This window comes from Aquila chrysaetos, chromosome 20, assembly GCF_900496995.4.
Source record: "Aquila chrysaetos chrysaetos chromosome 20, bAquChr1.4, whole genome shotgun sequence".
NCBI classification, from domain to species: domain Eukaryota; kingdom Metazoa; phylum Chordata; class Aves; order Accipitriformes; family Accipitridae; genus Aquila; species Aquila chrysaetos.
The window spans coordinates 22367487-22394629 of record NC_044023.1 but is presented as its reverse complement, the minus strand read 5'-3'; the positions used below and the strand labels follow the sequence as shown (position 1 = coordinate 22394629).

General features: G+C 41.5%; 1 protein-coding gene across 7 annotated transcripts in view; it reads right to left on the bottom strand.

Moving 5' to 3' along the window:
- Positions 1-27143, bottom strand: part of CNTN4 (contactin 4) — a 349563-nt gene that overhangs the window by 26016 nt on the left and 296404 nt on the right. For all 7 annotated transcript variants that reach the window (XM_029995893.2, XM_029995899.2, XM_029995894.1 and 4 more), the window contains one exon: positions 15748-15875. In XM_029995893.2, the coding sequence (XP_029851753.1) occupies positions 15748-15875 (128 nt within the window). The remainder of the gene's footprint in view (positions 1-15747; positions 15876-27143) is intronic.

Below are 27143 nucleotides of genomic sequence, written 5' to 3'. Positions count from 1 at the left end.
TATCCATGTGTGGCTGTGTATGTTCACAGATGTCCCTAACTTACTTCAGGCACTATCTTCTTTACGTTGGGATCTTGGCTGTCACTTGCTCCAGTAAAAAATACAGACCTACAGCTGCCCTTAAGCTGCATTACAAAACCAGCCAAAGGGAAGCACCTCCTTTCACTTTCGTTTGGTCAATAATCAAGGCCTACTACAGTCACTTTTGTATTTGGTTTTAGGGATTTTTGGCCTTGCTTTTCCTGAGGATTTCAATTTGCTGCAGAATAAGAGCGGCACTGGATCTTAAATTTTACTTTTGTGATATGAGGTTAAAGATCTTGCTGCAATTAAAACAGGAATTTAGAACATGCAGTAATTTTTTTTCATGATTTGCCAACTTCGTTGCCTGGCCCTTGTAGGACCTGTCTTATGGACAGTGACTGGAGAGACTTTATAAAGGCCAGCACTTAGAAACATAACTTAGGTATCAGAACTAATAGTTATATTTGAAACTACGAGCCCTATGTTGCGAGTACACTGAATATTTCCACTGCTAGCTGGGTTTGGCCAATGTATCCCAAGGGATTACCCTGCACGGATAGGGAAAACTCTTACATCCACAAAAGAACAAGACAGTTTTGTCGTTGCTAAATCATTTTCATCCATTTTCTCCAAGTGTGACTTTCTTGGTTATGGAGGCAAAGAACTGGGACCTACTCAATATATGCTCATTATTAAATGAAAACAGCACTGAGGACAATTTCAAAGTCAAACTTCTGCCATTTAGCAGTTCTACCACTTCTCAATCCTACTTTTGAAATACAAACCCATTCCAGTTCAGCAGGTTCTCTGCTGCTTCCAGATGCCTTAACCCTTTGTTTCGGTGGGTCTGTGCTGTTGAGCTCTAATGAGCAATCAGGACTTACTCCCTTACTCTAACTTTCCTCATTTCTAATATACAATTCCTTTTTGCCCTTCCTCCCTCCACCTCTTGGCAGATAAAAAAAAAACAAAACCACAAAATTCTTGACAGAAAGCAAGCTATCAACATTCACTGATTTTAGTAAGTACAAAATATATTTGCTTATTATAGAGTTTGAACCTCCACTGGAGCACAAATTCTATATAAAGACCCAAGAACAACGTAGAGAGTTTCCCACTGGAACTCATGGCTATCTGTCCTTAGGAAGAATGACCACCTCTATTTTCACCACGGAGTGTCCATCTCCTGCTGTTATTAAAATGGCTTATCTGCTGGGTGGGTTGCTGTATCCATCCCATGAATGCCTTCAACTGAAGTATTTCTCTAAAGCAGCATCTGCTCCTACTATTTTATAATTAGAATATAATTAGTGGAAGTTCCCACATATAGCTCCCATAGAGAAATGACTCTACCACACAAAAGAAAGATCTAAAATTCCCAAGCTATTTACAATCTACACTAAAAAGAAATCTGGGCATTTCTCTAGTGCCTCAGGACATGACATCCAGACAACAAGACATAATTAAGAACTTGTTATGCATTGGGCAGGACGAGGCATGACAATCTGCAGGCAGGTACGGCAATCAATTATGCAAATAACTTTTAAAAATTTATTTTCAGTTTCAAAAAAAGCTTTTCAGATGACTTCAAAAGGTCAACCTCAAATAAAAAAGCCAAACTTTTTAATAAACTAAACACTTAGAAAAAAATTATTGCAGTCACAGGTAGCATCCAATATTCCATTTGAAATTATTTTAAACCAAAATTGAAGTAACTGATTAAATAACATGTTATTTCAAATAGAAAATGGATGCCTCTAGTTAATAATTATAATGCTGAATTCTTATTCAAGTTGTACATACAAATAACAGAAAAGTTTAAGTCTATTCAGGACAACTTGTGGAAAATATAGGTTATCCAAAAGTACCTGTAAGTTTAAGTCAAAAGAAGAAAGCACAATAGCACTTATACAAACGCAGCTACAAACCTCAGGAATTTACAAGTATCCAAAGAACTGAGTCAGGCAACAGGGAGAGGAAAAGCAAGAGGGAGGGGGCAATTTTAGCTCTCTCTAGCGGTATTCACAGAAGGAGCGTATCCAGACCCGCAGGCTTGCACGTGGCTCCTGCTAGGGGCAAGCACAGCAGGGGAGCCAGCCTGTTAGACACTAGTTTGAATATTTAGGCTTTGAATCACAACCAAATGTGAACAATTAAGTTTAACAGAATTCCATCGAAAAGAGAATTAGATAAGCAAAAGAAGGCGAAGAGAACAGAGTGAAGAGCAAGGCTACTCTGTGGGTGAAGGCCAGCACGAGCACAGACCTCAGAGTGAGAGGGAATAAAATGAGCTCTCCTCCTTACTTTGTTGAGCTTGAGCAAGTCATTAAAAGTCTCTGCCGCCTTATTTGCCCAGCCTATAAAATGGAAATAAGACCTTCATTATAAACTGTTTTGTCTTATACCACTGTGCACCGCAGATACTTTTATTTAAGATTTCTTCCTGAAACCCCGTTGAGACTTCCACGCTACCACGGGTGAGAGTGAAGCCCAAACACCTATTTCTGAACAGATCAAGTGACAGTAAGAACAGAACCAACAAAACAAACCTTGAAAAAAAGTTACCTGGGCCACAGAGGTCTCATTTGTTTCCTGGTGAAGGCGAGATGGTCTCTCAATGTCCTGTGCTCTCTTGCAAGGAAGTGACTTGTGTCTCCATGTTCTAATTAATTAGTGACACACTGAGAAGGCAAACCCTTCTTTCCAAGGGATGTGCTACTGTTTTGCTCTCCTGTTGGTTAAGCTCTGGTACTGATGTTATGGGAAGGGGCAGGATGGAGGCAGGATCACATGTGGAATGAAAATAATAACCTGCGAGACCATCCTGTCATTATAACTTGCTCAAAATCCCCAGCTCCTACTCTACTGAATAAATATTCAACACAGAGCATCATTAAAAAGCGTCCCTGACATTTCTCCTGTTACATGGCATTTTACTTCAAATTAGCCACAATTTTTTCTTATGTAAATCACTTCAAAACAAGAATCAAGCTCTAACGTGCAAAGATACACAGAGAGGAGGAACAACATCGCATGTCAGCCATGAGCATTTCTCCATTCAGCCTGGTTTCAGTGATGGACAAGTTTGGCCCTGAGCACACAGTTTTCCTAGGGCTTCAGCCATGGTCTACAACATTTCTCCCTGACACTCCCACTCGTGGTTGTCTGCTGCAGGGAATGATGTTTATCTTCAGCTGTACCAAATAGTTTAGTTACCAGGACTAATGGGTTCAGGCTTGGATTTTTACAGAGACTTTCTACTGTGTACTTAGACACAAAAGAAACTGAAATTTTCGCTGGTGAAATACTCTTTCTAAATAAACTCTAATAAAGATTATTATTGACATATATTCACAATGTAGCTAAAAGAAAACACAGCACTAAAACTTACAACTTTGATCACTAGTTCTTCATGATACACTTACAAACTTCCAACATAATGAAAGCAAAATTCGTATTCCAAAGGGGTGTGTGACAGAGACAAAGAAAACCAACCCAAGCCATGGTGAGTCAATTCAGTGACAAAACCTGTTTGTATTTCAGAGTCAACCTGTTTTTGAGTCATCAACATTTGTATTCGTGTCATATTCCCAAATGACTGGCTTGAGCACTGCAATACAGCACACCTAGAACTTAACCTATTTGGTGGTGTCTGAATAAATTGTCTCTGCCATCATGATTTTGGGATTAAGACAAGGGACTCTAGTCTCCATATTAACTTTGATGGGATTGCTCATAATCTTACTTAAGTTGCATTAGGAGAGGGGAAAATCAGGTCCCGGGAGTCCCTAATATTGCAAGCACCACCTCATCATCGTTCAGCAGTGCTTTAGTTACTCTCTGATGTGTCAAACCCCATCACTCCTAGTCTTTATCCATGAGCCACTTGGCTATTATTATCTGATAAGCAACTTTGAGTAACCTGTTTGCAATCCAGCTAGGCTCAGGGAGAAAAAGTCACAACAGCTCAAAACCTCAGAAGTTTGGTTCTGCTAAGCTGCTTCCAAAAACGCTTCTGAGAAAATACACAAAAGGACTGATATTTCCCCAAGTACTGTCCCAGATTCTTTTCTTCAACACTCTTACACTTTTTCCTCCTACGACAGAAAATGTGCTCTCTAAACACTTCTTCTGTATCTTTGATGTTAAAAACGTAGCCTTCAGGCCAGTCTGTTCTTAGTCGCTATTTTCAAGGATATAAAGTTCTTAGGATAAGAGAGTCATTATCACTTTCTCCCTTTATTCTCCCACACTGCTTCCTTCATCTTTACCCAAAATGGAGATTGGCAGTCACTTTCTCAATGCATGTCATGTTTAGATCATTATCTCCCCTATCCCTAACTGCACAGTCAGACTGAATTACTTCAGTGTGGAGAGAAGTGGCTCTAGGGAGACCTGCTCCCATCTTCCACAACAAGACCGTACATCACAATGATCTCAGTTTTCTCTCTTGTATTGTTTCCTCTTAGAGTATGGCCCTAATCTACCTGAATTTGTGGATTCTCATGAAACTCATGTCTGGAAGATCATCGCACTGCGTGCTTTGGAAAAGGACAAACTACGTGTCCTCCTTTGGGATGAAGATCAAACTCATAATGTTAGTAGACTTACAATGCAAGATCTTCTTGAGCATAGAAGAGACAAGGGATTTACATCCCACAGCAGTACAACCGTCACATTTAATTTTCTAGAAACCAAAATAGTTCCATGAAACTAAAAGCTCGAGGAGACAGATCTTCCACTGCCAGGAATTCCTGCTAACTCCATTAAGACACACAAAGCTGCAGGAACTGAGATATGGCCCCTTATATCCAAGCCCGGCTGGGCTCCCTTCTCCTTAAGTAGCCCGTAAGCGTGCAGAGCCGGCAGCACAAACTGTTAACCACCAGAGCTGCCGGCACGGGAGACGTCTCCGCTCAGCGACGTCCAACTGACTGACTCTCTCGAGCACGCTTCTGGCTTGCTCTGCGTGGCCGTACTGCCTTGTGAACCGGGTTGTACCATGCTGGCTCATCCTACAGACCTCAGCTTTTCCTATTTCTCATTGTAGCTCTTCTCCAAGGGCTAAAGTAATCCTCTGCAACAGCCAGGGAAATGGATGGAAAACATTAAGTTGAACACATTACCTTTCTTATGAATTTGTAACTGTCCCCAGTCTGATAGTAATTTCCAGTTAACAAGCTCTGGCTAGTCTTCACTTACGGAATTAACCACTGGATGAAATAGTTTGTTGCTTATGTTTTCTATACAACCACATACATAAACACACAAACATACAATCAAATGCACTACATTTATTTTTATTAAAATATCTATCAGAAGTCCTTGATTTATGGTTTCATTTTAACTATGCTGGGTTTTCATTTGTATTCAAAAACTGAAAAATATTTTAACCTTTCTGAAATGGATCATGTTAAAATAAATTGAAGCACATTGATGAAAAGTGTTAATTAACCTGCTTTTGTCTCATTAAGAGTCTGTGTTTAACCTATAGGTCATCTCCTCTTTCAGCTGATGTATGGATTTGATCTTCAATGATGAGCTAAACAACCCAATCTCCTATTGATGCCTGAGAACTCCTGAACCTCTTGCTTTTTTGGGAGAGGACAAGAAAATTCCTAAAAAGAAAGTGCTAAGCTTTTTAAGGAATTATTCTAACCTTCTTTTATGGCAGGAGAGGTTGCAATAATGCTGACTCTGTGTGCTGGTTCTGACTGGGGTAGAGTTAATTTTCTTCGCAGTAGCTGGTATAGGGCTATATTTTGGATTTGTGCTGAAACAGTGTTGATAATTCAGAGATGTTTTAGCTATTGCTGAGCAGCGCTTACCCAGAGCCAAGGGCTTTTCTGCTCCTCAGCCCACCCCACCAGCGAGGAGGCTGGGGGGGGGCACAAGGAGTTGGGAGGGGACACCGCCGGGACAGCTGATCCCAACTGATCCCAGGGGTATTCCAGACCACAGGACGTCATGCTCAGCAGATAAAGCTGGGGAAGAAGAAGGAAGGGGGGACGTTCGGAGAGATGCCGTTTGCCTTCCCCAGTCACCGTTATGTGTGCTGGAGCCCTGCTGTCCTGGAGACGGCTGAACACCTGCCCGCCCACGGGAACTGGGGAATGAATTCCTGGGTTTGCTTTCCTTGTGTGTGCGGCTTTTGCTTTACCTATTCAACTGTCTTTATCTCAGCCCACGGGTTTTCTCACTTTTACTCTGATTCTCTCCTCCTTCCCACTGTGGGGGGAGTGAGCGAGTGGCTGCGTGGGACTGAGCTGCCGGCTGGGGTTAAACCACAACACCCTGCAATACATTGCGGGTTTAAGATAAAAACACAGAACAAAAATATGAATATTTCCCCTCCCCCCCTCCAGGGTATACAGACATAATGCTTGAACTTTTCTAAAACCAGGGTTTTTTTTCCACATTATGTGCTGAATCAGGTATATTTATGAGCATCAGCCACTTGCCCTTGTCCTTATTTCCTTATTTACCTGTGCAGCTATCAGTTTTAAGACCCCTGATGTGCCTGAAGGTTGGCTGGGGACTGGAGGGACACAGAGGAGAAAAGGAGAAGGTGGTACGGAGGGAAGTGGGGGCAAGAATCTGCTGCATTTACCATTATCCAGAGCAAATACTTCACACCAACTGGCACTCTCTACATCAGAATGAGATAGGCAAAGTACCTGGAGAAGCTGCTCAGTAAGAGTCAATATATTTGTATTTCTGCTTTTAAAAATATAACTCTAATAATGCTAGAGATAAGTCCAAAATTGGCAAGAGAGATAGGCTGAAGATCTATGCTTTTTAATATCAAGCTCTTCACCAAGACAACTTTTATCACATTAATGGCAAAATCACACTGATTGTAAAACAGCCAAAATGAGGCAATTAGTAAGGCCTGTGACAGCCACAGAAAACTAAACGCACAAGGTTTTCAGTGCAAGCCAGATGGATATCTTCAATATATTTCTTATTGTCTGCTTGTGGTAATATGTTCAATTAAACTGAATCAGTACTACAGAAGACCCTTTGAATTGCCTGAAAAAAATTAATTGTCTGCTGCAAATTTAATGAAGCTTAACAGTTGTATTATGTTTACAAGTTTTATTTGTTATGATCAGTAAGTGTTTACAAGAGAAAAAACCTAACTTACTTCATTCAACTAGCCCTAAGAGCAAACCACTGGTATTTCACAGCTTATTTCATTTACATGTGTCTGCCATTTACTGGTTTTGTCCTTAGCAGCTGACCTAATTTTTTTATCTCCCAAATAAGAAACCAAGAGCTCTTGCTGTGCTGTTCGTTCGCGACTTGTTGTGAGTTAAGTCTCACTCAAGAGTTTGACCACAAACTAGTGTTACGACACGTCCCCAAAGGGGCTGATGGAAATGCCCGGCCATGGGCTGGTCCCTCTGACGCTTGCTAGGATCCTCACCAATGCTCAAGCGACGTCCCAACCTTCCCCAGCACAATGCAGCCAACACTCCATGGCTGTCATGTTTGACAAGTTCACATCAAGGAAATCAAAAGCAAAAGGCACGTCTGAGTAGACCCAAGGAGGGATGGCTTGGGGAAAGCTTGACAGCAGATGAGGCATCTGCTTCTCATTTTGCCACTTCTGTAATCTTGGAATAATTACAACCTTTTTGCTTCAATTAACTGTCAGAAAAATGGAAATGCTGACATGATACGCAGCTATTTCATTTTCCCTAGGGTGCTTTGGGGCTGACCTGATTTTTCTGATGACCTCAGGTTCTCACCTGAACGGAGCTGGGAGAAAAACCAAATGCTTACCAGACCGAGGTGTAACACGCGCAGAGGATATGCACCTGCCAGCTCTGAAACACAAAGGTGAGTTCTTTACAGCTGCAGAAGGCAATTTGGACAGGCATCATATAACAACCTTGACTGTGGTTTGCCGTTGGAAATAAACATGGAAGTTGCCTGAAACTATAAAATACTTGATTAAGCCTTCTGTTTGAAGTGCCATATGGAGAAAAGCTGCAATGACCCTGAGGTATCTACTGGATACCAGCGCCATCACCAGCTTCTACCTGAAGCTTTTCTACCCAGGCTTCGTTAAGGAGATCCAGCAAAGTGCAGCCTGCAGCGCTGGGGCTACCACGGCTGAGGGGAGGGAGGAGTAGATGTGGCGGATGCACAGCTCTCTCATTTATAGTTGTGCCTTTCATGCGGTGCTTTGGGTCATAATTTTACTTAAACCTAGCAAAAGACCCTTAATTGTGTCATAGAAATAATTGGTGTCAGTGGAAATAGTCCAATTAGAGCTGAATATATTCCTTTGCAATTTTACGGCCAAAGATTATTGCTTTCATTGTCAATTGTTAAAATCAAGCATTTGCTACTGGTTGTGAGTTAGAAGTCAAGAAAGATTTTTCAAACTTAGAAGTAAGTTTTATTTCCTAAACATGAGAATATAGCAACATGTACTCATGAATAAATCAGTGCTTACATAACTCTACGGCACGCTCTAATCCTTTTTTGCCTATAAAACCCTGATTTAGAGATTCTGGAGAACAACAGTTTGTACTCTAAATTGACTTTTTCTCCCTGAAATTCTTTAAAACAATGTGCTAAGCCTGACAAGGAATATTCATTTATGTCTGAACTACTTATAAAACCTGTGTCCAGCAACTACTAAAAAAACCTTTAACAACAATGAAACTTTTTTTAACTTCTTCAGAGTTCTGAGTCTTTGGTAAGTGTAGAAAATCTTGGCTTTGATACCAGCCGAACACACACCTTGTGTGCTATCCAGAATAATTATAAAAAGCCCATAAAATATGGACAGCCCTAAAGTGCTGCTCTGGGATTATTACTTTAAACTCTGCCTCTCTTTTTTAAATGATATTTTGTGCTTTCAACACCAGGTGTCATTTAACCAGGTCCTTTCTTAAGGGCTGAGGCGTAACCAACATGAATTTAAATTAGATTGAATTGAACTGTGAGGAAAGAAAAATAAAGACCTTGCATGACCTTAAACACTGCTGGATCAAGACAGACCTCAGAAAGAGTGACGGAGGGGCTATTCATATTTCAAAATGACTAACCACTAAACCCATGACATATGGACGGATGGTACGGAAAATGCCCGCAATAGCTTTCTGGGACAGCTTTCCATATGAGCAAAGAAGCAGCAATGTATCTGACGGGGGAAAAATCAGGGAGGCATATAGTGGGTTTCTGGTAATGTGGGTAGTGCTTAAATTGGTCAACAGATTTAAGTATCTGCTGCATTTTTCCCCTGGTTAATGTCAAAAACCCCAATGTCTTAATGTATGGCTTACTCTCCCTCTTGGGAAAAAAGTTAAACCCCCACCCCAAGGAACCGATATTCCAGTTACTCCAGTTACTCAGAAGTAGTCATGACATAGTTGACAACAGCTGGTAAAATTCATGGTGCTAGAGTTATTTGTATTCACTGATTAAAAAAACAAAAAAAAAGGACACTCATGAAAATACACACACTCCTTGCTGAAAGATTAGCATTTTGTACAACTGCAAAGTAAAACCATTACACCGTTCCCCTGCAGCCAGATCCATTCAGAGTACACCGTAACAAGGAGCAACACTTTGTTAATGCACCTAACACCTCTGCAGAGGTCAGTAGATGTATTTCAAAAAAGCTACATATATTTTTGACTAAGAGAAAATCAGGTTTATTAAACACCACCTTTTTTATTGATGGAGTCAGCAATGGCACTATTTGACAACTAGCTCACTTGTAGGCAAGCCCAGCATTTGCTGATCTCAGTCGTGCAAATGGCCATAGTGTTAGATTTAAGGCTGGCACTGAAGCCACAGCAGATGCTGAAGAACTCAGTCAGCAACAGTAGCTCTGTTATGCAGAATCAGTGTCTGTGATAATGGAAATAAATTATTTGTAAGTATAAACCAAGATATAAATAGACACACACACCATCCTAACGGTGGAAATAATTTTGTAAGGAACACACAACTGTGATCTATAGCTTGGATGCTAACACTGGATATTCACTCTGGTTTCAGTTTATCTATGAGTATCCAACAAAAAAAATCTGAAGTGTGATAATGTGTAAACATTTCCAAAAGAATAAAATAAGTCTCTGAAAAGCCATGAGGGATCATTCAGACTGTATGATTTTCCTTATTAGTTTGATCTCTCTATTTTGTGCGTTTTGTTTTTTAGACTACTATAACGTAAAAATGGGATTAATTTAAAAGTCTGCCCAGACCCTTAAGCTTATAAACAAATAATACATTAAAAAAAAAAAAAATCAAACTGAAAGCATTATACCAAGTTGTCTTCAACACAATTATGAGGGGTTATTATGAGGTCTTCAAAGGTAAAAAGAACTACAAGCAATTGAAACTCCACTCCTGCGAAACTCAATAGCTGGTGTTTCGTGAGGAGCACTGTTGGTGCACACACATCTGCGACCAGCCTCTGTGCCGTTCAGCTTCGGAAGGCTGATGGGTACAAAGGTATCAAAGTCACCTCAGCCCAACCGAAGAACATTATGCACAAATAGAAAAGGAGGCATAAGCAATTCCGTTTGATTGCATGTGTGCTCGTTAGCACATACCAGCTTACTGTATTATGTGGAAATTAAGCCACAAATGACTTGAAGAAACCCTGCATCATGCGTTATCAGCCACGTTCAAAACAAAACTTCTGAAACATGCAATAGCAGACAGATGGTCAGTCATTAGAGAGCAATGTCTCTCCACGGGCGCGTACCTGTGGAGCTGGAGAACTAAACTCTTTTCAGTTCTTTATGGGCAGCATAATATTCATAATCTCTGAAGATGAAAAAATGGTTATTCCTTATCTACTAAACCAATCCATAGTAGTATAAATTTACACAAGCCCCATGGATACAAGGCAAGCACAACACATTTTCTGAAGAATGTAGTTCAATACTGATCAAGTGATGTCAAAGTGGAGACAACCACAGATGGCCAAGATGGGCCAGGAAGACCATCGCATCCCCCCGACACTGTTTTTACAGAGTGTGAATGCTGTGTCCATGCTGATCAGTACAGCGCTGCCCCTGAACTATGAGCCCAGCTACTTTTAAAGGACTAAAGTCACACAGTAAGAACTGCAGGTTTAAAGGTAGTAGCATTTGAAGTCTCTGAAAAGTTATTTGATAATGGGCCAGAATTTACAGTATTTAATCAATCGTTTCAATTTTAAGTGCAATACACCAATTCAATGTTCACACAAAGGAATAGGCTTGGAATGGAAAATATGCAATTTTATAGAAAATAATTTGGATCACTGTGCTGGACAAAATCAAGACTATCAGTCTATTCAAGCATGAGGAAGAAATAACCTATTGACATTATCTTTGTATTCTTTTTCTGCTAAAGTGATACGGATACCAGCTAACAAAAGTTCTCTTGCTTTTACTGCCTTGAGCCCCCCATGACAGTCCAAATGAGACGAGCTAATGGCAGAAGGAAAATGTTAAAGGTGCATCATAATGAAACAGGCAAATAAAGTCATCAGAACTTGCCCTTGTCAGAGATGCAACAATGTGACTGGAATTGCTGTACTTCCCGACAAGAACAGAAACGTACAGAATCTACCAGGCATTCGCATGCTGTTTCCATCCATTAAACCACAGAGGTAAGGGGACTGGAAAAGCCTGGATCATCCTGGTCTACCACCAAAGGCACCTGGATAATAAATGGTATGAAAAGCCATTTCTGGCAAGCTGGAGTGCTTTAAAACCCAAGAGAATCTCCGCTGCCGGACAATCCCTGCCACTACTCCTCCGCGGCCAGTTCCATACTGCACAGCTCCAAGCACAGAGGCAGCAGCAGCCCGGCTCACATCTGCAACCGCTCATCTGCCGGAGCACAGCACGTCGCTACTGCCTACTTGGGAATTACAAAGGACCGCACCACGAAGCTACGGGCTGTGGAGTCAAGCCGACTGATTAGATTGATAGATAGATTTATATAAAAATATGTATTTGTACACATAGATAGACTTATAGCTCAGAACACAGCCAAAAGGAAAGCAGATGTTTGAGAAGCAGCCACACGCGTCTACGGTGGGTGCCACAAGCCATTCACCTCCAACGTCACAAAAGCAAAGCTGGCCACAGGCTCATCAAGATATTTAGTGTGTCTGCTGGGAAGCAAGCTGCATGACAAGGATTTTCTCATTCTGTGAAAGAAACAGTGGCAATACACTATTGTCATCTGCATTCCTGTCGTTACCTTGTTTTCGCTCCTTCTTTCACACCTAATGCTGCCCAAGAAACTTCATTTGGGTCTTAGCCATTGCACAAGCTGGGACGTTAGCACCAGGAGCCTCTGCTTGCACTTCCTATATTCAGAGCTTTTATTGCAACGTCTTGAAATTAGTTTTCTATTTCAGAGCTGCTGCTGTATTACCCAATTTAGATCACTGCATTAAATACAAATAAACTCGTATTGTACAGTCTATGCCTGTTTACACTATTTGTCATTTAATCCCTGGTACTTAGAAAGTCTATAGTGTTTCTGTGTGTTGGAAGACTGAACGTTTAGCCTCAAGTACAGGAAAAAATGGGGAAAAAAAAGATGGAAAATTAATATTTATATACTACATGTAAACACACACCTTGTTTTGTGTAGCTCTGATCATTGTCTGAGGGATTCTTCTCTATCCTTACGAATTCAATCTTGCTTTTTAATTTAAAGGTCAAACCGTACATGCAAGTTTACAAGATTTCAGGTCTCAGAGGCCAGAAAGGTTCTCATGTAGCACCAACCAACAGAACAAACCCAAACCACAATCTCACTGGTTCGGAAAACCACCGAGGTTCACTAGTTCTGACAACAGCATGTTAATACACAGCCCTATGGGCACCCGTCAGAATTTCATATTTTTTAAGCTGTCTAGTCATGCATAATATGAATATTTATTCATCCCTCTCTGGTTGTTTGCCAGAGATTTATTTTAAGCTCCTTGGTTCTGGTGTAACAGATATTCTCCTCCTCCTCCCATCCTTGCCTACACTATCTTTGACACCGTCGGCGTCTCTCCCCGAGAGAGAAAGAAAATTTAAAAAAAAAAAAAAAAAAAAAAAAAAAAGAGAGAGAACCTGCAATGTTAATGGAAGAACACAGGAAGGTTAGAAAAAATATCTTTTGACCTTCACAGTTTTTCACTCAATGATGTAAGATGAGTTAGAAAAGAACATAAGTATATCTTAAGGTCAAAAAATTCATCAGCTGACAAATTAGTCTTTTTGTACACTGAAAAACTGAGTTAAAATAAAGTATTCAGTCATATTTCCGTCAAAACTCGCCGATGTTTTACTTAGGGCAGAGAAACTCAAGCATTTCAGTATAAAATACAGTATTTTACACAGTTCATTTGGAGTTCAGAATAGTTTCTGCTCTTTTATACTTTTTATGGGATAGACTTTGAAATTGCATTTCTCAGTTTGCTGTTAATATCCACATCTTGGGCTTAAGAGTTTATTCTCTGCTTCATGCACATGTGTCACTCCCATTAATGCTAATGGAATCGAGTTAAAACGGAGCACTGAGGGAGAAAAAAGTACTTGCTAATCCTTTATAACCTTACTGCAAAGAAAAGTGACTTGTAAACCACGTGAACCCAAAGATCAGGTACAATAGCTGCTGAGTATTGTGCTCGGAGTTACGGGCTATTCCTTGGGTACTCCGAGGAAGAAAGGATAAGCCATGAACTACAGAAGCATGACTCTTCAATAACAGAAACGAAACACACTACTATTTTCAACGATTGGCTTTTTTACGGTGGTACACGTGGTCCCTGAACTGCAGACCCCGATTCAACCCCCTCGGTGCCTTGCAGCACTCCGAAAACCAGGACGACCTCAGCTGTGCCCAGCCTGGAGATGAGAAGCCGGTGCCTCCTGCTGCGGGCAGGCACCACCCTGCTGCAGCCCCCGTGGAGTCCAGGGATGGATGTTTGGGCTGTGTTTACCATTCGGCTCTCCAGCTTTGCTCTGGGGCAGACAGTAGCTGATCGACCCTTTTAGTAACAGCCAAGGTCTTTTATACGTTTGTTTTCCCTGAGCAGTGCTTTCTTAGCTATTTGCTGTGGGTGCCTCCTTAGGACAACACAGATTAAGAAAAGGCGGAGTCAGCTCATATACAGATCTAATGCTGATCTTGTCTCCATTTTTGTTTGCAGGGATCAACAGGGGCATGGGCAAATGCCGCACAAGCTATTCAAAACAACCCCAAACCTGAAGCCCTCTTGGTGTCAATAAGCTGTAGCAGAAGATATGAAAGGATAACACACCCCTCCACCCTGGGGCTGCACCGTTGGCCCCTTGGTGTAAGGGAAGCAGAAGGGCCAAGCACGATGAAGTACAACCTCAGAAACACCCCATCTAACTATAAACACCTGACTGGATAGCTAAGGTAGAGGCAAACATTTTGCTCTGAGAAAAATCTGCTGCTGTACCACCGTCACCAGCAGTTTATAACTAACACAGGCTCACCAGCTTTATCAGCACTCGCTTGATCCTGACGTTACTTGCTGAAATGTGCTCTGACTATAAAACCCACGGATTAGAACTTGCATTGAAACATTTTAAAGTATTCCCTATATACCATAAAAATAATTGATGGGGAGAGCCTCTAACCAAATACTATCCATCAATGCCAATATATGGGAGAATTAAAACTGACAGTGTTAGAGCTTTGTGATTGATTTATTGCTTTGTAATCAATCTTTCCTGATTTGTTATCCAATATAGGTCTTTCCCCAAATAAGAAGGAAATAGAGAGTGATTATAAGTGTAATAATCTATATATTCATTGCCTATAATAATTTATCAGACATCGGACTACTCATAAGCAGACCAAAAATTAAGACATTTGTCAGTGTCTCTCATTGTTTGTCAAATTATTACTTTAAATATTTTTGTCAAACATTATAGCTTTTGCTTTTGAAAAAAGTATATGACAGAATAATTCTGAACACACATGAATAAACACTTTGAATTCCTGAAATGCAGAAATTGAGCCCTGGGTAAGAAATAATGAAATTAAATCAGAGTTTGTGCAGCTTTCAAAAATTATGACATTGAATTGCAAGGGTAAAACTCTTGCATCATTCTGCAACAAGACAAGATGTATTAAAGAGTTCAGAGGTTTTAAAAAAGATAATAGGAGTTTACGAATAACAAGAATAAATGAAGTTGAACTAGGTAAGACATGTTTTTAAAGGATACCACTTAACCTCAGTATGCTGAGGGCAACATTTCTCCACAGGTACGCCATGACTTTATGCAAGTCCTTTGCAAAACTGAATCTTAGGACAGAGCTGGCTGCCGTGACAGCAAATATTTCTCAAGCATGATTACTGGCCATTGCTGGAAACAAGTCATACAACGATATGGACCATGGTCCTGGCTTAGTGTTACAATTCCCATATCACTTGCAGTAAAATTTTAAACCACGTGTGCAAACAAACACATTAACTTGCTGTAAGCACCATCAGTCAGTGTGACCACAGACACCTTCTTGCTGTTAACATCACCTCTGACCCATGAGGCTCAGCAGGTTTCTGAGACGCAGGAGAGCCTGACTGCGACAGACACTTTAATCCCTCTGGGCTCCACCCGCATCAGCATCAAAGGGGAAAGGTGCAGCATGCGTGGGGCTGCTTGGGATATTCTTAGACGCTAAGATGGAGTATAAGTCATGTGCAATAAAAATTGCAATTACCTTTCACAACCAAGCTGCCCGTGCTGCTTGCTGTCCCGAAGTGGTTTGTGGCCACGCAGGTGTAACTTCCCGCGTCGGATTTGGTGACGTTGACAATCCGGAGGCTCCCATCATCCAAAACGGTGATTCTGGAAAGACAGCAGACACAAAAGTTTTATTTTTTTAAGTCAACATAAAACTCTTTCGAGTCTGCATTAATTATTGATGGTTTGAACAACAGACAGTCCATTGCACGTTACAGAGGGAGTTCAGCTGACAGAAATCTCTTAGGACACAATTCATAAATACTGAATGCATAATTTACATGAGTTTTCCATGTCTTTACTTGAGGGCAACTTTAATTTACACACCAGAAGCTTGTATAGGTTTTACTTGCATCTGTACTTTGATATTCAGCACTCACCATGACAACCCTTGCAACACGTGGTACACAGGCCACATCTGAAAATCTCCACGCTAGCTGCTTAACAATGTAAAAGCTTCTTCTGAACAGATGCAATGAAGCAGGTGTTTCATTTCTGCTTTTTTCAAGAAGGCTGATGGCTTTTCAGCAAGGGTACCATGCTGCCAGGCTTCCCCTCCGCGCTCTCCACCTCTCTGCCTGCAGTGGGGCTTTATCTGCAGTTGCACTCGCAGGTTAAAAAAAAAATATATATCCTATTTCATTCCCATCCCCTCCTCACATACACACTCCCTGTCAAAACAGGGTTGTTATCTGCAGTGGTACACCTCTGTTGGAAGGTGGGAGGCAGGCGGGGTTGGCACATTAATTCCTGGGGTGATCCCCAGCCCCTCCTCTTGCACAAGGGCTGCACTTCAGGCTTGCCTTGTTCTTACAATTAGCTTTGCCTCCTGTTCCAGTTTCTTCTGCTCTGCTCTCATTCAAGAACAGAAAACCTGATCCTGCCCAGTAAAGCCCACTGAAACATGAATGCCTTGTGCCCTGTGGAGGCATCATCTAAGAAGACTCCAGAAAAAACTTTCCCCCAGCCTAACATCACCTCTTTTAGCAAAGTACTTGGTTGTCTGCTCAGTGTCATGTCTTGCAGCAATCTGCTTTCTCCCCTTCAGCCACTTTCAGCCCTGCATTGAAAAATCTTACATTAATGCCTGCTTTCTCCTGCTCAATTATTTCCCAATTTAACTAATTTGAAAGAAAATGAAGAAGCCTTCCTGCATCCTTAATGCCAATCAAGCTCTGTGCAACTGGATTGAGAAATTAGGACGAAAGAGACTGAGCAAACAATACTTGCAGCACTGCAGAAGTGCTCAGATGGCACTTCCCACCCAAGAAGGCTTTAAGAAACAGACTGCATGAATCGGCACGAGCCTTTTCTTGCAGCCCTGTGGCAACACTGAGGCAGCTGAATAAAGTACCAGTGTGAGACAAGGCATGAACACCAGCGCAAAGGACATCTGCCCACGCCAGCCGTGGAGCTCCCCAGGCTCCTGCCAGTTGCAGCCACTGGGTTGAGCACTGTCTCCAGTGGGACTCAGGAGACATCGTGTCACCTCAGGGAACCAGTGTGGGTGCCTTTTGTCATGCCGTGCTCTCTTGATGGGCACACATGGGCTACTCAGTCCACATGCATAGACTTGCTTTGAAAGATGGGACAGTCTGACTGTCTTTACAACGACGGTACTGAGCGAGGAGGAGGAAGACGGTGCAAAGTGCTCCGACAGCAGCCACCAAATCTCTACCCTGGCTAGCCTCTCCCTGACCTGCTCTTGCAAGCAGCACACCACCACACAGGCCAGCTGCAGAGACCAGGGACAGAGGTTATATTTCACACATCAGTAGCAGTGATATTAATAGAAGTTTCTCAACTGGCTTATAGGTCTCCAAATTGTTGCAGTCAGTAACATTCACTACTGTAATTTATTTTTGCAGGAGACCAGTGCCATATATTTGCTTCTGTAGCAGTTGCTCCAGCTCAATAATTGGAAGAGAGTAGTATATAGCTACTTGTCTCTTATCTTCCCTACTATGTTGGCACAAATCAATGCATGTATTACATTAAATGTGCACTGGAGGACAGGACTTGCCACACTGGCCTCCAGTGCAGGAGCCTGGGCAGTGGCAGCACCAGGAGCTCCCAAGGAATTATTTACTGCTGTTATCAATTTCAGGTCTTCAGAAACAATAGTGCCTTTCTGAAAGCTGAAGGTGCCCTTGGCATGCATTAAAATTCAAATCAATATAAACGACAGAACAAGCTCAGCAATATGCTCCAACTCAAGCAGGACCACCCTGCTCCAGCACTGCCCCTGCCAGGCTCTGCACTCACTCCTTCAGCATTTTTGCCATCCCAAGAAATCCAGAAAAAAGTGATGTTTTAGGCTATTTCTGTACAGTTGAGATTTTATATTTATTTATTTATTTATGTTTCATTTTTAGCCATATGGTTGAAACCTATTTACTGGATAATCTCTTCCATAGATCATTTTAATTGTATCTGTTGATGAAGCCAGCTTTAATTTCAAATTCTAATGCCTTTTCTGTCTCTGTCTTTCTCATGCTATTGGTTTAATTCTAAGTCATTTTTATTGCCAATGTAAAATTAGTTTGTAGTTAATATGGACTGGATCACTCCAGAGACAACCTTTGGATGAGGACAGTCAATCCACCACCGGCTTTGGCACACCTCGGGGACATAGTGCTGTCTTTATTTCCTTCCATTTTGAAGCTGAAAGCCACGGCTGGCTGGCTGGCTTTACAATTTGAGCACATGAGCATCCTTTAACTCTGGTAACACGCTGCGATGAGTTCAGGCGGGACTTGCACCGAGTTCTCCAAACCCAGTCCCCGGAGAGTCTCCAGGCATGTTTAACTGTCCTCTGGTAACTAATGCCCTGCACAGTCCTGTAAACGACCAGCATTAAAACTGACAAATAACTGTGCAAGTTAACTGATTTTTTTTTAAAAATAAATCAGACCATTAAAACCTTACTGTGACTCATTGATTAGGAGGCCTTATGGTTATGTGGCTCTTTTTGCTGAAGGTGCTTTTCTACACTGAATGTTTTGTCCTCTAATTTGAATCCAATGTGTTAGAAGTTAACAAGTAATTATTTTAACACTTTGAAATTTGTTACAGTTAGTTGAGAAAGTAGGAAGGACTTTCACTGATTTTGCTAATTCACAAATTTTCTTTGCAGACATATCTGCATTAAATGAGAAGAGAGGCTCATTTCAGGCCACTGAGGGTTCTTAAACTGCTAATTGGCTTGAAAGCAAACATCCCTTCATCAACTCCTTTTAGCAGTTTGGTTGAAAAAGTTCTTTCAAGACACAAAATTCAAATTAAATGAAGCACTGTTTGGTATGCTTTCTTTCTCTTCTGAATGTTTTCTAATAAGATGCCTAGGAAGACATAAAAATAACCCACTTTTCCAATAAACATGTGTATTACTTCAGAACAGAGTGCTGGTTGCTGAGTATGCACCTCTTTAAACCACTACAAACTAAAAAAATGAGCTATTGAATGTTTTGGGTTCCCTGATACTACTAACCACAGCGGCAGTAAAACCAGCTAAAATGTAAATCTCTTCTTCTACAGGTTAATGCAACTGCTCTACTGATAACCTGGCTCTTAGTCACTGCTACTATCACAGAACAATCAAAGAAGATAAAAATATCCATTTGGGAAAAAAAGAGATGATATAAGACAGTTTAGCATCCTTATATAAAGAAAGGTCACCTATTTTAAACATAGCATTTGAAAGACAGAATCTGTTGGTCTGTGTTGTCAACTGGAGATTTCAGGTCCACAGAGAGCAGAGACACATCTGAAATTAGGAGATAAAAGGACTGTTTGTTTCCTAAACCGAAGCTTGGGTTCTCCCCAGGAAGAGCTGACCTTGTCAGTGTTTTGATCAAAACTCTTCTGGGGACAAAGGACCTTTAAAAATGCTGAAAACATTCCTCCCTAGCCTTCCTTGCCCATTTTTTTTTTTTTTTTTGCCGCTGCAGCAGCAAATGTAAAAAGTTGCAAGCTGAACACTTTCCATTGCCCTAAAGCAGCCTTTTCCAAAACCAATCGGCACACGGTTTCCATAGCAGCTTTTCGTTGATGCTGCACGCCCGACAACTGCACGCGCCCTTTGCCAGCTCTGCAGGAATGGAAGTGTCTTAAGGCATTTGTCTATTTGGTTGGTGTGAACCTTGAAAAGTACATGAAGGAGAAAGATGCATCTTTATGAATGACAAATATCTAAGTGTATGCTACAGCTGCACAGAGCTCTGCTGCTATCCAAGGACACCCAAGCTACCTAGAAAGGACCCACCTTGGCATCATGGCCACATCAGCACAGCCCTCTGCCTGGATCGGTATAGCAATACTAACTTGCCCTGTGTCTCCAGCAACTGCTGGAAATGGCTGGAAGAGGTCAGGCACACCTGGAGCAGTATGAGGAAAAATAGCAGTGCATAATCATTTCGGTCTGATCTATTAGCGCTTATTTTTCAGCTCATGATACATCTGCCATACCTGTTAAGTTGCCCATCAGCAGGTTGTGTTACCTCCAACCCCGAATCGAGCACAATAGATCTGATTCATGTAGCTCACCACAGCATTCCCCACTGCTGGGCAGGATTCCCAGGAGCAGATAAATATTTCTCAGTCAGTAACATATGTATTTAGAGATAGAATATGTCCTGTTGAGATCAGTAAAAGTTTTATCACCGACTTTGTGAAAACAAGATCAAGCCCTTATTTGGAATATAAATGATGAAAACTGAAACTGAAAACTGCAAAACTCACAGAGCACATCATATAACTGAATATCAGTAATTAACTCCAGCCCAGCTCCAAGGAAATCTGACCTTTGGGTGTCTGACTGCATCACGCGCATCTACCAAAACATGCCTACGACCTACTGCTCGTGTTTGACTCCATGCTTTGACAGAATGTTTGCTTAAAAATCCCAGACTTAAAATACCTACTGTAACATCTTGCTCTGTTATTTAAAAGAAAATCTGTGCGGGTCCAGGAACCAAATCCATCAGCACTACAGAGCCAGGGGTTGTTCAACCTCACCTGCACCTTGCAGTCATCCGGTGAAAGCCTTTGCAGGGATGAGTAGCAGGTCCAGGCGCTAACCTTTTCATTGCAAATTATTTTCTAGCTCACAAAGTACACACATCACCGACAGAAGATCTGTACCAGACAGATGATACTGCAGGTATCCCTCAATATATTCTTCTCAGCTTGCCCTCTATTTTTCTGTTCAGCAGATGGAAACATGTGGAATATGAATGGACTACAAATGCAGTGCATATGGCAGGTTGCGTGTGCGATGGTAACAGTTATCTTCCCGAGGGACGCAGCACGCAGGCGGGCAGCACGACTGTGGGACTGCAGATTACAGCTCCAATGTTTCTTTGGAGCAAAGTGCTCATAATTATAAAGTGACTTTTTTTTTCCCCTCAAATGGTTTTATTAGCACTGCTGCAATGAAATAAGGTATGTTTTTTCTTATCTGATAATTTTAGCATTTTAATTTACAAAATACAAGCGTAACTACACTTCCTTTCACCGTTGATTAAACACATGCATCCGAAATATTTCATGCTTAGCCAAGTGAATATTTTAATTATTTTTTTTCCCCAGGAAACAATGCTTAGGATGTCCGATCCTTTTTCTATTACAGGGAGAAAAGATGTCTTAGAGTAAGCATTTAAATGAATGTCAGTTGGAAGAAACACACACTGAGTGCAATTTGAGATAAAACTACCATTGATCCCTTCATGTACAGCCTTTGTGGCAGTGGTTGACGTGGCTATTGAAAAGAGACTGTGGTGCCAGAGTTATTCTAAGAGATAATCCGTCTTCTGAGAGAGGATTTAGGTTAAATGTACCTGTGAAAAACAGTGTATTTCAGCCGACATGATGAATGGCCTATTGTCCATCCGAAGCCTTGCTTGGGCTGGGGGGGGGTTGGAAGCAAAGGAAGAAAGCAAAAGCACCAGACAGACCCAACTGCAATTTCAGCAGTGTATTTGCTCAGCCTTTGCCCATAATTCATAGGCAGGAATATCTAGAGCAATTTTTAGCCTAACAGCAACTTTGCTTCATGCCACAACTCTACTGCAAATGTAAATGATTCTGGGCCATTGCATTATTTATCAAATTATTTCTATTTCTATTGCATGTCTTTGTAGCAGTTTATTACCTTTTTAATAACGCTTCCCATGCAATGAGGCAGAGACTGGGATTATTAAACTGATCTTATAAATGCAGTATTGGCCATTAGGCTATTTCAGGAAAACACAGTGAAATGTAGAAATACTCACAGGTTTGGCTGAGAGGGAGGATACAGAGCTCAGAGCACAGCCCCCCCCGAAATCAGGGACACCACTCACGAGTACCTGCTCGTCACCTGCAGAATGGGGTGGTTTGGATTATGGTCCACAGCTAATAATTTCTGTGGCCCTGGGATGCAGTCTTTGTGTGTAACTACAACCTTTACGTTGCATAAATAAATAACGGTAAGGTCAGAGATTTCTGCTTCATAACATTAATCCCCATTAAATATACGCCGAGGTCAAAGCCAACTTCTTGGGGCTTCACTCTACACCCTTGACGGTCCCTGCTGCGCAGGGAGGAGAGGGCAAGGGGAGAGCCCTGATCCTAACCCCCACCCAGCACCTCATCACACCATCTGAGACTCCCCACCCTACATCAATACCGGCCCAAAACTCTCAGCATCCCGCCGTAAGCAGAGAGGGCTTTCCAGGCTTGGGCTTCGCCCATGTCCTGTTACTCCAGATGTTTCTGAAAATGGGTGAGGAAGGGATGGTGTCCACACTGCCACCAACGCGGGACATCAATATGTCCTGAGGGCTATGGTCAGGACAGCAACATGAGCAAGGATGGGACAAGTTGGGTCTGTGTCTAACAGCCGTTAGGATAAGTCTGAGTGAAACGCAGGATGATACTGCTGTTAGATAGGCATTACAGTGGTTTCCATTTGATCATCCATCTAAACTCACAACTGATGTGGAGAGTCATACTGCGTAGGCAGTCTTCTACGCATCTGCAGCTTCTTGTCCAGGACCTGTTAGTTTTGATTTAGATAACCACCTACAGCTACTTTGGTACTTATTTGTCTATAACTACTTGTCTTTTCATGGTTCACAGAAAAGCCTGAGCTAATTTAGAGCCTCAGTCAAAGCCCATTTAATTTAGTGCATGTCTTTCTCGTGGTGAAAGCAGGCATTAGATAAGGCCTCCCTTATCCATGACAACTGGCAGGTCTCTTAACAGCAAACTCCCTATAATTAATTTTCAGGTAAGAACTATATTTGCTCAAAATAAACCGAGGTAAAACCCTGTTGCATTGAGTTCAGTAGAACATTTTCCACAGCTTTGCTGGAGATAGATACATTTTAAATGGAGCTAAAGAGCCTGAGGATGAAGTGTTTGAACTCCTGAGGTTGTGTGCGGCACAACTACGGGGCTGCTGGGGTCTCTGTCGTGGGAGTGCTTCTAGATCTCTAAAATACACATATTTTGTACAAGGAGAAACACTGGCTGGAGAAGGCACTGAGGAACATCACCTTTGCACCATTTTTACTAGTACATCTGAGTCACGAAGGACACCAAAAGGTTTACTGCTAAATTACAGCAACTGTGAATTGGCTAGACATCTATGGTGCATAGAATTTGGGTTCATTTGGCATTTTCTGTCTTCTGGGCTTACAACAGGAAAGCACAAAAAATTAAAATGAATCTTTTGGAAGATCTTCCTAGGTAATAGCTGCTCTTACCTTGCTGCACTGAAAAATATGGAGTACTACACTGTTTTTTTCTTACTTAATTCTCGATACTGATCTCCAAGAAAATACTAAGAACACTTCTTCCAGCAATGTGAACTGTTGTGTATAAATGTGTTCTCATTTTAGGCTTTTAATTTACAGGCTTGCTAAGTATGAAGAATTAAAGGTGAGGAGAGTATAAATTGCAATTCTTTCAGGTTATCAAAAAAACCTCTAAATACTATTCTAGAGAGAGAAAAAAAATAGAACATATTTTGCTCAGATAAATATTTTTGAGAAAGTAGTAGAGGCCCCTTTGGCAACATCAAACAACATAACTCCACTGAATTCAGTATCAGCTTAAACCAGTCATGGATCTGGCATCCTAAGTTCTCCCACAATTCTCTTTTTCAACAAATTGTTTATCTGCAATGATGGAACAGTCCAAATAAATAATATTGTATCCAGCCTATAATAATATCTATAAACACAAAAGCTGTGTTTTGTCATCATCCTCCCTTTTGACTAAATTTTTAAGACAAGTCTGGAAGGGACAAAACCTCATCCCAAAGCAGGGGGGTGGCAGGAGGGAAAGAATGGAGCATTTACAGCTATTAGAGACTTCATGTAAATTGTTTAAAGATGCCTAGAGTCATAATTCAAATGTAAAAATATCCCTAGGTTATCTAAGAAGAACAGTTCTCTACAAAATATCTTTCTTAGGGGATGCTGATAACAGGAAGAAACAAATGAAAACCAAACACAAACACTGCTAGGGACCCTGAAGGAAATGAGTAGGCTGTGGTGAATTTCAAATAATAGAAACCTTTTGCCTTCTCTCCCTTACTGCTCTTTTTTCACTACACACAAAATTAAAATAAATACAGTAAGAAAGACCATGTCATGAAAATAAATATTTGAGGAAGCAGATTTGAGTAAAGCAAAGGAAAGCTCATTTTTACAGCTTTCCATCCTGAGACATGAGGCAATGATAATTTGAGCTTTATGGGAAGATTTTGCAAGTCTAGAAGAGTCCAGTGGTGAAAAGAGCCAATTTTCCATTGATTTTGGTGGGAAGGGAAGACCATCCCCCATGGGAAACTGCCCTTTTGACATAGCTCTTCAACTTTGCAGTTTATTTTTACAGACCAAGTTGGCCATTTGCCATGAACCACAAAAGCCGCAACGGCACCGTGAAGGATAGGGATGCTCCACACCCACACTGGCAGCCCCAGGACTTCTCTCCTGGAGCGGCTCTTGCTGGTGGTGCTGGAGGGGCAAAGCACACATGCAAACCAGCCCGTGAAAGGCTAAAACATCCCTTTACGCACAAATACCCACCCACGTACACGCTGCTCCCCCCAAAGCATTCTCTCGCACTCGGAAGCGAGGTGAACCTTGCATATAAAGCAGCAGGTGCTGTGAAGTCACTACTGCATTCAGTCTACCTAATGTTCGGTGAAATACTTGCTGTGCTCATTCTTCCAGGGCAGTGACTACAGCCAAAGGCATGGGGATTAAGTGACTTCTCCCAGTCTATGAAGAGGCACAGTGGGAATCCGAAGAACCAAATTTAGAAGGGCAGCCTCCAGCCACCCTCACCAACAGCTCCTTCCCTGATGAAGACAAGCCACCACCCTATACCTACAGTAAACGCTCTGGAGGTTTGGAGAACATGAGCATTAAAGGGAACTCCACTGAAGCTCATAAAAATTATTCTCTTATGAGAAAAAAAATCTGTGCAAGATTTTCTGTGCATCAGCTGCTGACACAAACCATTTCTGGAAGCATTCGTGAGATTAGAGCAGAAGCAGTAAATGCATTCTCACCTTATTTGTTCCAGCTGATGCCACCCGAATAGAAGCCCTAAGGCACAGTCTTTCAAATGTAACGCATCTTTTCCTCTAGTTTCAACAAAAAATGCCCACAGTACAAAGATAAATTACCCACTCCACTTGTAATTGGCATTAACATAGATTTGCAAGATCCAAAGACACATTTACATCACTTAAAAATGATGTTTAAATAATCATCAAAAATATCACCAAGTCTGGTAGGTTGTCTAAAAAGTTCATTAGGAATCCTTTTCCGCCCGCAGACATATAACTATTTCCTTGGATTTTAAACATGTGTTTCTTAAAGTGTGGCCCTAACTGTAAAATCATTACCTTCTTGCTCTTAATCATATAAATAGCCAAGAGAAGAAATATTTGATAATAATTTTTTTCCTTCAAAATGCTACAGACTTACTAAAATCATTATTACTATTTTCTTCAGTTGGAGGACAAGTATGAACCACACATCAATTTCAAATTGCATTTAGGAGACTAATTTCAGGCATTTATTTTTTAAAGCGTTAGCTGCAGCATGTGCTCACAACAGAGAGAAACCTGCCTCACTGCTGGGAGCCAGATCCTGCCGCCTCTGACACAACAGCACTGCGGGGAGGAACTCGCTCTTTCCTGGGGCGTCTTTACAGAGAGGGAGAAATAATTTGTAGCCATATGCACAGTACCTAGAGATGAATTTAATAATCGTAAAGATGAGACACCTCACGCAGGAAAAGCAGCACCCGTTTAACGGCACACAGCAAGTGACAGTGTTTCTGTTAAGGATGCGTAAACACGGGGCACATCTTACTGTGCTCTGGAGGTCTGATGCCTCTGGATGCTTCATCCTCTCCTTTTGCCTCCCTCTGCAAGCTTTAAAATTAACTTTTAAAATTAATACACAAGCACCAAGGTAAAAGGCCCTGGACTTCTCTAGATACCTTGGGTCACAGCAGCACCACGAGTTTGGTCAAACCATGGCTGGGCTGCAGTCGCAAGCTCATTCCAGCAGCAGCACCAGTAGCAATGATGTCCTACATGTGTATCACTGAATACTACAATAACACCACGCTGAAAATAATCTGCTGGGAAAATAGGAACAGATTGCTGATGTTACAGGAGAATGTGTCAAGGTGTGAGAGAGAGTCTCATTTCTGGAACACCAGCTGAAACTTGGCGTAGGTTGGGATTACATTCATCGGCATCTCAGGTATGCTCGACAACAGTTTGTGGCTGCTTATAGGAAATAATTTCCTAGCTCTACAGGAACAGATAAATGAACTTGAAAATTTTAGGGATCAGCCTAATTACTTTACAGACACAAAATAAAACGGCACTCAATCTGGATTCTAGATAACTCTCTAGCCCTTCTCAGATAACCTTTTGCTAGAAACATTTGCTCAAGAACAGAGAAAAGACAAAGCAAGAACGAACTGGAGTTGCTGACTTACTATCAATGCTGAAGAAAGGTTATGCATAGAAGCATACGCTAGATATCTCAAACTACAAAAGCAACAGGATTTATTGTCTTTGCCAGATACACACAAAGAAAACAGGTCCATGTAACTATCCCTTAAGGAGCAAGGAAAAATTAGTGACCTACTCGTAAAGAGAACTATGGCAAAACTGACTGGTTTTTCACCAACGGATTTCAGATCACACAGAGCAGTGGTTTTTACTGTTAGCACAAACTAAGCTACAAGTGTTTAGTGTTGAGCTGACAGACCCACAGCCACGACGAGCTTATGTTAAAACATACTGTCATCTTCCAGAAAAACACAGAGCTAAAACCAGCTTCTGCTGGGAAA